Genomic DNA, 12,404 nt, shown 5'->3' with positions numbered 1-12,404 from the left:
TATTTACAGAGAGGAAGGGAGAGAGATAGAGAGTTAGAAACATCGATGAGAGAGAAACATCGATCAGCTGCCTCCTGCACATCTCCTACTGGGGATGTGCCCACAACCCAGGTACATGCCCTTGACCGGAATCGAACCTGGGACCTTTCACTCCGCAAGCCGACACTCTATCCACTGAGCCAAACCGGTTTCGGCCATCCTTGGTTTTTTGGAAGCAGAGACCCCCTGAACTGAAGGTATTGGGACTCAGACCTGAACTCTCCAAATCTGAATTCAGAGCTAGCAGACTGAGTGAATTAGAACCGAAGGATCTTGTGATCACTGAAAGGCAGACTTGTAGGATTCTAGACTCAGTGTGCTGGGGTTTTAGAATCACAACCACCCTTTATGAATTGAAAGTAATGCACCCATCGACTCCCAGAAGCCCAGACTCACTAATGTGGCTGGCATGCCTGCACCTGGGAAGCCCCTGCGATCCCTGACACTGTCCTACCACCCCGTGGGGGCCCCCAGCCCGCAAGGCCACTCCTTACCCTTGGCTAGTTTCTGGCAAACTAGGGGAACTCCCAGCAGCTGTGAGGCTGAGCAGCTTTGATAGACGCAGAGGGAAGGATGGAGGGGACCCCAGAAGGCCTGGCCTTGGGGCAGGCGGGAAGGGCATGTCCTCATGCCCCTAGCACCCCCTCCTCCCTTTGCTCCAACTCCTTTTCCTGGCAGCCACAGCTTGAACCCTGTGCCCAGTGCAGAGGATGTGGATTGTGTGCCCTGGGAGCCCTCCTCCGAGCCCCCGGCCCTGCAGTGAGAAGTGCAGCTGACCCATGACGGGCCCTCAAGCCTCTTGCGAGTGTCCAGTACCGCCCAAGCCCACGCATGCGACCAGAGCTGCTGCTGCTCCTCATAGATGGCAGTGGGCCAGGCTACCACATACTGGTCAGCTGCATGGTGCGCTAGTGGCCAGGCCCAGGATGGCACGACCCTACAGCTGCTCATATTGTACATTGGGGAAAGCCAGCCAATAGCTAGCGGACCTGGGCCAGGTGCTCTGGCTTCGCTGGGTAGGGCACACCCACTGTGATGTGACAATGACCGTGGCTGCCAGGTTTGTACTGTGCCTGCTGGCAAAAACCTTACACATGAAACTACAGGCTATGCTGTAGCAGTGCATGTGGCACCAGGTGCCTTCCCCTGGTGGTGGCAGCATTCAAGGGTTCTTGCTGCTGATGTGGTCACAGCAGCCCCTTCCCCTGGCTGCACCCCCAGCGCCCTGGGCTCCTTGACCCCAGTCTCAAGCTGTTCCAGACCACAGGTTAGGACTTCCGGAATCCCAGTGTTAAGATGCAGGCAGGGTTGGGCTGGAACTCAACCAGATAGTCCACCCCAAGATTCCCAAGGAAAGGGGAGGGCTGGGGGTGCAGGGCATCACACACCTTGTCCTGGGTCCCTGTTAATAAGGGCCTTTCAGCCTCCCTGCTCTACCCCAGCCAACTACGCAAGAGCTTCCCAAGGCTAATCACTGAGGCCGGAGCCACCTCCCGCCCGCACCAGGTGCCCATAAGGCTGAGTGGGGAGGGCAATGGAGAAGGGCTAGGGGAAAGGGCTGTGGGAAGGGGGGTACCATCTCCAATAGGGACGCTGCGAGGCGTGTGGAGGACAAAGGTGGATGGGGCCTTCACAGAAGCCAATGGGCCTCCTGGCGGCAGCCCAGAGTCCAAGGCCTGGAGTCTGCAGGGGCGGGGCCATAGCGGCCGGAGCCTGAGCCTGAGCTCGCTGCGCCCCCTGGCGGCTGACCATCAAGCCATTAGGCCTTGAGACGAGGGAGCTGGAAGGCCCTACGTTAACATAAATCCAGTCGTGCGGGAACAGGGGGGTGGGGGGATGAGGCGCACACAGAGGATGGGGCCTAGAGTGGCTAGAACACCGGGTGCCAGGCAGCAGGGCCTCTCCAGTAGCGACCCACATTCTTTCCTTTGGGGCCTGAATCCTCAGCCTCTCGTCTAAACGTGGGTTTGGGTGTCCAGCCTTCTTATCTGGGCAGCTGTGAGTCGTCCTTTGGACGGGGAGCAGCACAAGGGGTGCCCAAGGCTAGACTCTGGAGGCTGCGGGGGGGGGGGGGGGGGGCGTGGGAAAGGCCCTGCAGGGCTGATGCTCGGCTCCCTCTACAGCAGCGCGGGGTCCAGCGGAGCCAGAGGGTGGACCCCGCTCTGTTAGCCCAGCCGCCTGGCTCTCATCTTAATCTGGGGGAGGTGTTCAGCTCTGAGGTCTACTTTCAGGAGCCTGCCCGCAAGCCCCAGCTCCTGCCTGCTTCTTCAACCCATCACAGAGCAGGCCAACCTGCTCAGAGAGAATAAAGCAGACCAACGCATCACAACCAGTTTCCACGGTTGTTTCATACTCATGGCCACAAGCACAAGCCCTGCCCCAGCCTGGCCCTAGGACTCCGACCGGGCTCAGGGCCTCTGGCCTGGGCGGATGATCAGAGGCCCCCTTCGTCGCTGTGGAGGGCGGGCTCAGGGCAGCGCCCCGTGCAGCCGCCCCACCTCCACAAAGGCCTCCACGCAGCGGTCAATGTCCTCCTCGCTGTGCACTGCTGAGATCTGTACCCGGATCCGGGCCTTGCCCTTGGGGACCACTGGGTAGCTGAACCCGATGACAAAGATGCCTGAGAAGGTAGAGAGAGCCAACCTGGGACTCATCAGAGCCAGGCAGGCTTTGGGGCATGCCATACAGCTCCTGCTTCCTAAGGGTCACAGAGGGCAGGGGGCAGTCCATGGTCTCTTCGACGTGGATTGCCCTGTGGCCTGGGTTTCCACATTTGGACAGCTGGTCCAAAAAGGGTAGGAGGGTGGGGACAAAGGGGAATGTCACAGTCTAGGGGTTCACTCCTCCCTCTTTTCTCTCAGGACCCACAGCCAGTCCTTTTGTCCTGGTCTCCTTACCTCTCTTTAGCATGTCGTCCGCCATGGAAGAGGCCAGCCGGGCATCACCCAGCATCACCGGGCAGATGGGGTGATTGACTCCTGAGATGGTGAAGCCAGCAGCCTGCATCTGACTGCGAAACCTGTGGGCACAAGCAGGGTGTGACGGGTCCCCTGGGGGACTGGGGATCACTCGCACCCACTCCTGATGGGCACAGGATCCCAGATCTGGGCCTGAGTCTGCAGAGACCAACAAGACAGAGGTGCAGTCAGAAAGTCCAACGGGGAGCCAGGCAGAGGAAGAAATAGACCGAAAAGAGAGGTTGAAAGAATTACATAAGACGGGCAGACACAGGGTCATTTGCAGAGAAATGGGAGGAAATGGAAGGAAGAGACCAAGCTGCGTCCCAGTGAAACGGGCGGGGGATGTGGTGTAAGCAGAGGTAGCACCTGTCGGCGGGGGCTGGGCAAGCACACAGGCAGGCCTCAGCGGCCCCCCTCCCCCCGCCTTTTCCACCCCTGCCAGGCACTGCACCGCTGGGTCTTGGCTGTTATAGACTGGACAATGGAGTTGTCTTCCATGAGCATGTCCAAGGCCTTGGAGGCACAGCCAACAATAGCAGGCGGCAGGCTATTGGAGAAGAGGTAGGGCCGGGCACGCTGCCGGAGCAGGGACACCAGGGGCCCAGGCCCCGTCGTGTAGCCCCCTGAGAAACAAGGGTAGAGGTGGGAGTAGTCAGGGCCCAGGAGCCAGAGCCTACACTAAGCCCCTCCCGAGAGTATAGTCCATGCTGCCCTCTTGTCCGCAGTGCCCAGTGTCCCCTCCCCACCTCCCTTGAGACTCCTCTAGGGCCCTGCATGTGGATAAGGGGACCCCAGGGGCACAACCCTGTCGGCACCTGATGCTCCGCCCAGCGCCTTCCCCAGTGTGGAGTTGATGATGGTGACCTGGTCCCGCACGCCCAGCAGCTCGTCCGTGCCCCTGCAAGGAAAGCTGCCACTGCCACTGCCACTATTGGCCGCCTGGTTTCCCACCCACCCTTAGAAGCCCAACCCAAGGCCTTAGGTGCCACATGTGCCCACCGTCCTGTGGCCCCCAGGAAGCCAGTGGCATGGCACTCGTCCACAAAGACCAGGGCACCATATCGAGATGCGAGTTGGCAGATCTCCTTCAGGGGTGCAATGTCGCCGTCCATGGAGAAGGCCCCGTCAGTGGCCACCAGGCGTAGTCGATGCTTCTGCAGGGGAAGGCAAGGACAGGTGGCGGCTGGTGTCACGAGCTGACCCAAACCACCCCCCTTCTGAGCTACTCTGGGCTCCAGGAGCTCACTCTGCCCAGTGCCCAGCACAGAGGCGGGCACATAAGCCTCCTATGGTGGGACTGGAACATCTCCCTCACCTCTGCCTCTCTGAGCCTTACCCATCCCCTCCAGGGCAGTCGGGAGCACACTTAGCCCTGAGAATGAGCATGCTCTCCGTGTCCCCTTCAGAGGGCAGCGTGGGGTGGGGCCAGTTCTTCCCATAAGTCCATCCCACCACTATGCCTAAGAGCCTGCCACACCTAAGGTACCCAAGGTGACGTGATGCAATGGAAAAAAGCTCTGGGTCTGAGGGACTTGGGTGCAAATTTGGGCTGTTTCACACTTTGCAGGCTGTCTTTGAGTGTGGAGTTGGCCTTGAAGATAAGCCCAGGCCTGGGCCCCAGAACCCCCGGGACTTGCCCCACCTGAGCCTCCTTCAGCTTGGCCTCTAGATCGGCCATGTCCAGGTGGCGGTAGCGGAACTTGTGGGCCTTGCAAAGGCGAATGCCATCGATGATGGAGGCATGGTTCAGCTCATCTGACAGGACTGCGTCCTCCTGGGTCAGCAGGGCCTGGAAGAAGGCAGTTGGAGCAGAACCATCACCCAACCACCTCGGTGTCCTCCCTCTCCTATGATTCCCGACTCCAAATTTCACTGCCAACCAGGGCATTTCTTTGGGCAGGGAGGCAAGGAGCCCTCTGCCTCTCTCTGGGCCCCTGCCACTGGAATATGTTTGGTGAGTGCCTGGCCCCTGCCACCCCCAGCCATCCAGCTGATGTAGGTTATCCCCAAAGACAGCCTCCTTGCAAGCCTCAGGATTCTTTCTGGAGCACCTACTGCCTCACCTGACCTCCCTAAGAAATGATCACTGGAACCTCTAGCCATGGCACTGGCATCCTGCCAGGTTCTCCTGACTGCCCTCTCCTTCTACAGCCTAGCAGCCCTCGCAACTCCCACCCATGGCCCCTACACACCTCAAAGAGGCCAGCATTGGCATCAAAACAGCTGGGGAAAAGAATGGCATCCTCGCGCTGGTGGAAGCGGGCTATCTTTGCTTCTAGATTCTTGTGGATGCTCTGAAGAAAGCGAGTGAGACAGGTGTTCATGCCTGCAGGGTCACATGGCACAGGTCCTGGGGACAGAGGCTTAGAAGATCATAAACACACCCAGCCTAGGCCTCCAGCCCGGGCCTTTCCCTTCTTTCTTCACAAGGGTTCCTCAGAGCCAACAGGAATCTGGCAGATGGTTCTCACGGAGGAATTAGGGACTTGCTCGGTGTCCCTTCCTGGTCGGCTCTTCTTTTTGTAATGAGGGTTGACAGTGAAATTATGGGTACTGATGGCAAAGGAAGATGTGTCTTGCTAGTATCTAACTGAGTGTCTTTTTTGGTTGCTTTATGGCAAAGAAGAGGATTACATAAGTAACTCTAAGTTCATTTGGACCTTGAATTCTTAGATTTGAGAGCTGTCCAGGATTTGTTGTAAAGTGCCCTGACTTCGGAGTTCCATCATTCATTTCATCCTCAACTTTCTGAGAGGACAGGTCATAATTGCAAGTAGTCGGGAGCATGGACTCTTGAGCCAGGTCACCTGGGTTAAAATCCTGCCATGAAAGCCTTAAGCAAGTCACTTCTCTTCTCTGGGCCGCAGTGTCCTCCTTAACAGGGGCGAAAACAACACTTACCACTGAGGATAGTTCCGAGCATTAATGGGTTAATGTTTGTAATGTTCTTAAAACAGTACCTGACACACAGTAAGCACAGTAAGTTTCATGTCCATGTAAGTTTATTTTGAAACATTACAAAATAACCAACATTCATTGAGCACTGCTGTGTGTCAAGCACTGTTCTAAGCATTTTTAAATGTATTAACGCTGTAATTTGTAAAGACTCTATTAAGCACTATTATCCCCATTTTACCAATAAAAGGATTGAGACACAGAGAGGTTAAGTCACTTGCCCAGAGTAACAGAGTCAATAAAAGGTGGTACTGGGCCCTCGCCGGGTAGTTCAATTAGTGTTGTCCCATACACGAAAAAGTTTCGTGTTCGATTCCTGGTCAGGGCATGTACCTAAGGTTGTGGGTTCAATCCCCTGTTGGGGTGTGTATGGGAGGCAACGAACGATGTTTCTTTCTCACATCCATGTCTCTTTCTACCTCCCTTCCTCTCTCTCTAAAATCAGTAAACATAACCTCAGGTGAGGATTAAAAAAATAATAATAATAAAAAGGTGGTGCTGGGAATTGGGCATAGGCAGAATTGCTCCGGAGCCCTATCCCTCAATCCCTGCCTTCTATTCTTCCTTTCTGTAGGACGGGTGGACTCGGTTCTGCAGGTGGGAAAGTAGATGCTGGGAGATGTGGTTTCTTGCCCAAACCTTCACAGCAGAACAGAAGCCTGAACCCAGGCTTTCTAGTGGATGGTTCTGGGGCCGAGAGAGGCCCACAGCCCTGGGATAGGATGAGCTGAGCTGGCTAAACCAGCCCTGCTGCCTGTGGGAAGCAGACAGCTGGGGACAAGGCCCACCCTACCCGCGCCCTTCCCACATCGGCCACTGTATACCTGGGTCCCACAGATGAAGCGGACAGAACTAAGACCAGCTCCGAACTCCTCCAGGTTCTTCAAACCTGCCTGGATCACCTCGGGGTGGCTGCTCAGGCCCAGGTAGTTGTTGGCACAGAAGTTAAGGATTTCTGAAGTGGGGGACAGAAAACAGACAGCAGCTCAAGGCCCTAAGGAAAGGCCCGGAAAGGTGTCCGTGCTAGGCCCTGGGGACCCAGGCAGTAAATGAATCAGGATTCCCCTTGAGGAGGCAACCACCACACAGTATGATCCATTCTGGGGCAGAGGCCAGGATGGGGGTCTGGGGGCCCCTAGGAGGCACTGAATCCACCAGCTACAGGAGAGGAGAGGTCAGGAAAGGGTCTGAGTGGCATCTTGAAAGATGAGAAATTTAAACTCTGGCTCTGAATCACACCCCCACCCCCACCCCCACCCCAAGGAGGAACTCACAGGCTCCTCCCCTCCCTGGGGACACCAGCAACCCCTCATCTGAGCCTTGGTTACCTCATGGGTAAATGAACAGGGTTTGGTCAGATGCTCACTGTGGTTCTCAAACTTCACAGTTGACTTTGCTGCCTGATATAGAATCACAGGCAACAAGGGGTGCCTCTGAGACCTGGACCTTGAATTACACCCGAGGAGGAAAAAGCGGCTTGAGGAAGGTTCACTCAGCCTGGGGAAGGCAAAAAGGGATGAGCACCTGGGGTCTCCTCATTTCCCAACTTCTGACCTGCTCCAAGCTTCCTGTGGGGGTGGGGGGGGGGAGGTAGGGATTTCCTGGGACCGCCATTTTACAAATGAGTGCAACAGCACCAAGGATTCCATGCCTACTTCCTGAGCAGAGGGCAGCTTTATAACCAGTACCCACTTGGGCCTGGCACGGACAGAGGGAGACCGGGTGGTCCGATTCCTGGTGTGACTGCTGCGGCAGCATGCGCCCCTTGCTCGCTGAGACTGGCCAGGAAGTTGGCCTCTCTGGCCCATTAGCTGACCTTCCAGCTCCACTACCAGAGGACCTGGACGAAAGCCCAGCTCTGCCTGCCGCTCGCTGGGGGCTTTGGGGCAGCTCACTTCTGAGCCTTTCATTTGTAAAGCGGAGAGTTACAGAAGTCCACGTGCAGCTCTGAGAGGCCTGCACAAAGCAGCAGCTCCAGAAATGCCGGGTTTCTCGCTTCGCCTTCCCATCACCCGTCCTTGAAGCAGCTGGGACCCAGCTGGGCATGTCTCTTTTTTCTCACATTCTCCCAGGCTGGGTCTGGCCCACTCTGCCCTCTTAATCAAACAAGTGCTCAAGGGCAAATCGCCTCCCTTCGTGGAAACGGGTTTAACCAGATTTAACATGAGTAAAGTAGGTCTGATAGCTGGAACAGGGGCCAGTGGCTACGCGCGCAGGACCTCCATTCAGCGCAAGCCTCGGAAGGCCCTCTCACCCGCCGCCCGAGTCCACGACTCCCGGGAGGGGGAGTTACCTCCGGAGACGCCGTCGACGCGGATGTGCGGCCCCTGACGCGACGTGATGACCCGCTCGCTCTTCCAGGTGCCAGCCCCGCGGATCCCTTCCAGCTCCTCCTCCAGGATGCCACGCAGCTGGGCCAGCGCGGAGTGCGCGCAGCGGCCGGGGGCCCGGGAGGGCGCGGCGCGGAGCGCGGAGACAGCCCACATCGCACTCACCTCGCCTACCCCGCGCGAGTGCGCCCGCCGGTTGGGAGCCCAGCGCCCCGAGGCCGCGTGACGTGGCCGGGGGCCGGAACCCTGCTAGCCAATCGGAGCGGGAAGGGCTCCCTCGGAGGGGCAGGAAGGCGGGCCCAGGGGCAGGTGGGCGGAGCCGGGCGGGATGCACAGAGGACGGAGTGGCTTCATCTGTAAGTTGAGACGCGAGCGGTCGGCGGAGGGGAAGGGAGGCCACGCGGCGGGCCCAGCCCAGCAGCCCCGTCCCATACACCCACCGCCGGGAGGGGTTGCTCTGGACCCAAAGGCAGGAGCAGCCCGCGCCACGCTCGGTCCCCCAAGCCCTAAGGTTCCCATTTCTGGGAGCTCATGGGACCCTCCCTCCTTTCTCAGGTGCAAAGGCCCCCGGAGTTTCCCCGGCGACTCCCCCGCCCAGTTGCTCCGCCTTCTCCAGTGTTGGAAGTGAGGAAAAACACCGCCCAGGTTTTGTCCTTTTTCAGATTTTTATTTTAAAGTTTCAAAATTACAAAGACAGCAAATTCTTCCCGGCACAAATAACACTTGTGGGGTACTTTTTACAAAAGGGGGGGAGGTTAGGACGCGAACTGCGCGTTTTCCTATTTTATGGGAAGGACTGTACAGGTTTTTTCTCCCAGCTCCCGGGTGTGAAACTAAGTGCTAGCTCTAAGCAGGTATGTACACTTTACACGCAGACACAGACCAGCTCTGAAACTACTTAGCAATTCAAAAGTCGACTGCAGTATGTCTTACTGTCCACTCCCCGCCCGCCCCACCCACCACTACTTAGAAAAGACGCAGAAATAAAGAGGTCGGGACGTGTGTGTAGGTGGCGCTGGCAGGGCTGGGGACGCACCAGACCACCAAAGCCACCTCTTGTACAGGAGGAACCAAAACACCGGGGAATACAATCCAATTGTGTGGAAAAACCCAAGTTTCAACAGGGCACACTGAGGCACTTGGCTGACTGACTCCCCACCCTTCCCCCAAAGTTTCCACTCCCTCAACGGGAGACTTTCCAAGCCACAAAAGACCCCCCCGCCCCCCATGGCTAGTTTCCAGCTGAGAAGCCACAGCTTCTCAGACCAGCTGTCACCCCCCTCCTTCCCTAGGACAATGGAAGCCACAGGGACAGACTCAGGAGTGAGCAGGAGACTGGACTTGGACCCCCTCTGCTCCCCACTGGGAGGTGGAGTCCCCAGAGGGCTTATTCCACCTCCCTAACTGGCGTCCAGCTGCTGCCACCCCTCCCTCCCCAACAAGGTCCTGAAACTCGCAGGGGCCGCTCCACTTAAAGAAAACCCACTTGTCTCAAAGATATTCCTACAAATCTTGCAACCCCTGGGCTCCCTCTCAACTAGCCCAAACCAGCGGCCTCCCCCACGCCCCCCCACCCTCCATTCGCGTTCACAGCGAAGAAACCGCCCGCCTGAACAAAACACACGAACCCGCCCCAAACCCTAAGCAGATTAATAACAACAAATTAACAGAACAAAATAGAAGTACATTCTCATCATTACGGAGATGAGTGTTGTTTTTTTTTTGCTGTCCTTGCACGACTGGTTAAGGAAGAATGAACTAGTCCCTAATTTCTGAGGAATCCAAATTCTGTCTCGCATCAAGTCAGAATAGAAAGGGGCCAGGTGAGGAGGAGAGAGGAAAAGTATTTACAGGAAACAGGAGACAGGCAGGAGTGTCCACGAGAAAGGCTCCCCGGTCACTTCTTCTTGCCGGCCCTCTTGGCACTGGACTTGGCTTTGGGCTTCACCGGCTTGGCCTTCTTGGGCTTGGAGGCCTTGACCGGCTTGGCTTTGACAGTCTTGGGCTTTTTGGTTTTCTTGGGCGTGGCCGCCGCCTTCTTCTTGGCCTTCTTGACCGGGGTGGCTTTGGGCTTCTTGCTGGGGGCTTTGGCGGCTGCCTTCTTGGGCTTGGCCGCCTTCTTCGGCGCGGCCACCTTCTTGACTTCCTTCTTGGTCTTCTTGAAGGCCACCGACCGCTTGGGCTCGTCGCTCTTGGCCAGCCGGAAGGACCCCGAGGCGCCCACCCCTTTGGTCTGCTTGAGGACCCCGGTGGTCACCAGGCGCTTGATGGACAACTTGATCTGCGAGTCGGCGTTCTCGCCCACCTTGTAGTGGCTCTTGATATACTTCTGGATGGACTGGCGCGAGGAGCCCGCGCGGTTCTTCTCCGCCTGGATGGCGGCCACGATCATGTCCGAGTACTTGGGGTGGTCCGTGGACTTCTTGGACGCCTTGGCCCGCTTGGGCTTGGCCGCAGGGGCCGACGTGGAGTTCTCGGTCATGGTGGGGTGGGCTGCCCGGTCCTGCTGCTGAAGAAGGCGCCTTCAAAAGGGCCGGCCCCCGTCGGAGGCCGAGCAAAGCCTCGAGATCGGCCTTCGCAGTCCCGGTGCTCGGGGGCCGGGCTCGGTGGAGGCAGAGCTCGCGGCGCCGGTGCTGCGTGGCTCAGCCCCGCCAGCCGGTCGGCTTGTCGCTGCGCGCGGCGGCTGCGGTCCTGGCTCTGCCTCCTCCGCCGCCGCCTCCGCTGCCTCTCTTTTCCCAGCTCCGCGTCTGGCGCTCGGGCGGCGCATCCGGGTATTTAGCGGCGGCGGGCGGACCGCGGTGAGGACAGGGCTGCTGGCTGCCTGCTCCGGGCCCGGAATGGCGCTGCGCCGCCGCCATCTGTGTTTCTTCCGCCGAGCAAATCCGACCTTTCCCCCCGCCCCGGGCCTTCCCGCTCCCCGCCGCCGCCCGGGGTCGCTGCCCGGCTCCCTGGGCTCCCCCGCCAGGCGGCCCGCCGGCCTGGCCGCCGCCCCCCGAGCCCGCCAGGCGCCCCAAACGGCGCCGAGGACCGCTGGTGCGCCGGCACATTTCCCCTTTGCGGGGGGCTGGCTCTGCGGAGCCGGGGAGCCCCGAGGCGGGAAACCCCCCGTAGCAAAGCTCCCACCCTGGGGTTCCTGGGGACCCCGCTCCCGGCCCGCTGCGGGGTCCCCCAGCCCGGCGGAGGGGCCGGAAAGCGGCCCCAACTAACACACGCGGCCCCGAGCCGGGCGACTCCCAGCCGGGCCGAGCCGGGACAGGGGGGAGGGGTCGCTCCCCCGGGGTCCGGTCACCTCTCGGGGGTCACCCCGCGACCTGGCCCCCCGCACCTCTACCCCCTCTCTGTCCATTGGGCCCCTAAGCAAACTTTCTCTGCAAGAGTTGGAAGGGCACTTTCAAACTCTGTCCCTTCCCCCTCCTCCGTCGGCTCTCCCCCAGCGGGCCCCCTGCCCTCTGCCGTGGGGGTTCTCTCCTGGGGCCGAACCCCCAGGACTCCCAGGGCCCCCCGAGACAGGGGGGAGGGGTCTCCCCAGTCGCCTCCGCCCCGCAAAGGCCCCCACACTCCCCATGCAGCTGAGCCGGGAATTCATTTGTGTGCCTCCCTCTGCCTAGTTTTGGGGTGTCAGAGGCAGAGCCCGCTGCCCCCGCCCCTGGGGCCCAGCCTGGGGGTGCAGTCCCCTCCCAAGCACCCTCCAAGGCGGGGGGTCTCGGGCGGGAGGACCGCGGCCCAGGAGCTGCCCACAGGCTCCAACAGAGGCGGCCCTGGGGGCGGCTGGAGGGAAGGCGCTGCGCGCTTCGGGGCGCGGGAAAGCGGGGCCCGGGGAAGGGGTCGGGGGGGGGGCGGTCCCCGGCACCGACTCCTCCTCGGAAAGTGAGCGGCCGTTCGGGGAGCCGGGGCCGGGACCACCGCCATTTTGCTGGGAGGATGCGCGGTCTTTGTTACCATGTGCACATCGCTCCGTCCTTGGCAGGTATCGACGAGGCCAGCACGGGGTGCCACCGGCTCTGGAGGGGCTGGGGGGGCCCCGAGGGGATCCAGGGGCGCAGAGGCCAGCAGAAGGGACCCCAGCACCCCTGGGGCAGGACCCCTGAGGCATCCCCCTCGCACGCAGGTCCTGCCTGGC

At 59.7% G+C, this 12,404-nt stretch overlaps 2 protein-coding genes across 2 annotated transcripts; both read right to left on the bottom strand.

Annotated features, from left to right (window-relative positions):
• Nucleotides 1-2,367: 2,367 nt before the first annotated feature.
• On the bottom strand, nucleotides 2,368-8,475 carry GCAT (glycine C-acetyltransferase). Its single transcript, XM_081084343.1, has 9 exons — nucleotides 8,248-8,475; nucleotides 6,779-6,909; nucleotides 5,192-5,293; nucleotides 4,642-4,788; nucleotides 3,999-4,153; nucleotides 3,815-3,897; nucleotides 3,451-3,622; nucleotides 2,937-3,058; nucleotides 2,368-2,659 (listed from the first exon to the last, which is right to left on the bottom strand). Exons 1-9 carry the CDS (start codon nucleotides 8,438-8,440, stop codon nucleotides 2,508-2,510), a joined length of 1,257 nt encoding a protein of 418 aa, XP_080940469.1. The 5' UTR covers nucleotides 8,441-8,475; the 3' UTR covers nucleotides 2,368-2,507.
• A 461-nt stretch (nucleotides 8,476-8,936) lies between these two features.
• On the bottom strand, nucleotides 8,937-11,027 carry H1-0 (H1.0 linker histone). Its single transcript, XM_081083838.1, has one exon. The coding sequence runs from the start codon at nucleotides 10,764-10,766 to the stop codon at nucleotides 10,182-10,184; it is 585 nt and encodes a 194-aa protein (XP_080939964.1). The 5' UTR covers nucleotides 10,767-11,027; the 3' UTR covers nucleotides 8,937-10,181.
• Between the last annotated feature and the right edge of the window lie 1,377 nt (nucleotides 11,028-12,404).

This window comes from Myotis nattereri (assembly GCF_964212035.1).
Source record: "Myotis nattereri genome assembly, chromosome: 2".
NCBI classification, from domain to species: domain Eukaryota; kingdom Metazoa; phylum Chordata; class Mammalia; order Chiroptera; family Vespertilionidae; genus Myotis; species Myotis nattereri.
This window is presented reverse-complemented; position numbering and strand designations above follow the sequence as displayed.

Coding starts and splice junctions, on each gene's coding strand:
- GCAT (XM_081084343.1), bottom strand. CDS start 8,440: ATGTGGGCTGTCTCCGCGCTCCGCGCCGCGCCCTCCCGGGCCCCCGGC. Junction 5,294..6,778: donor GCTTCATCTGTGGGACCCAG/GTATACAGTGGC, acceptor CGCTTTCTTCAG/AGCATCCACAAGAATCTAGA. Junction 3,623..3,814: donor GGCGCTGGGCGGAGCATCAG/GTGCCGACAGGG, acceptor CTTGTTTCTCAG/GGGGCTACACGACGGGGCCT.
- H1-0 (XM_081083838.1), bottom strand. CDS start 10,766: ATGACCGAGAACTCCACGTCGGCCCCTGCGGCCAAGCCCAAGCGGGCC.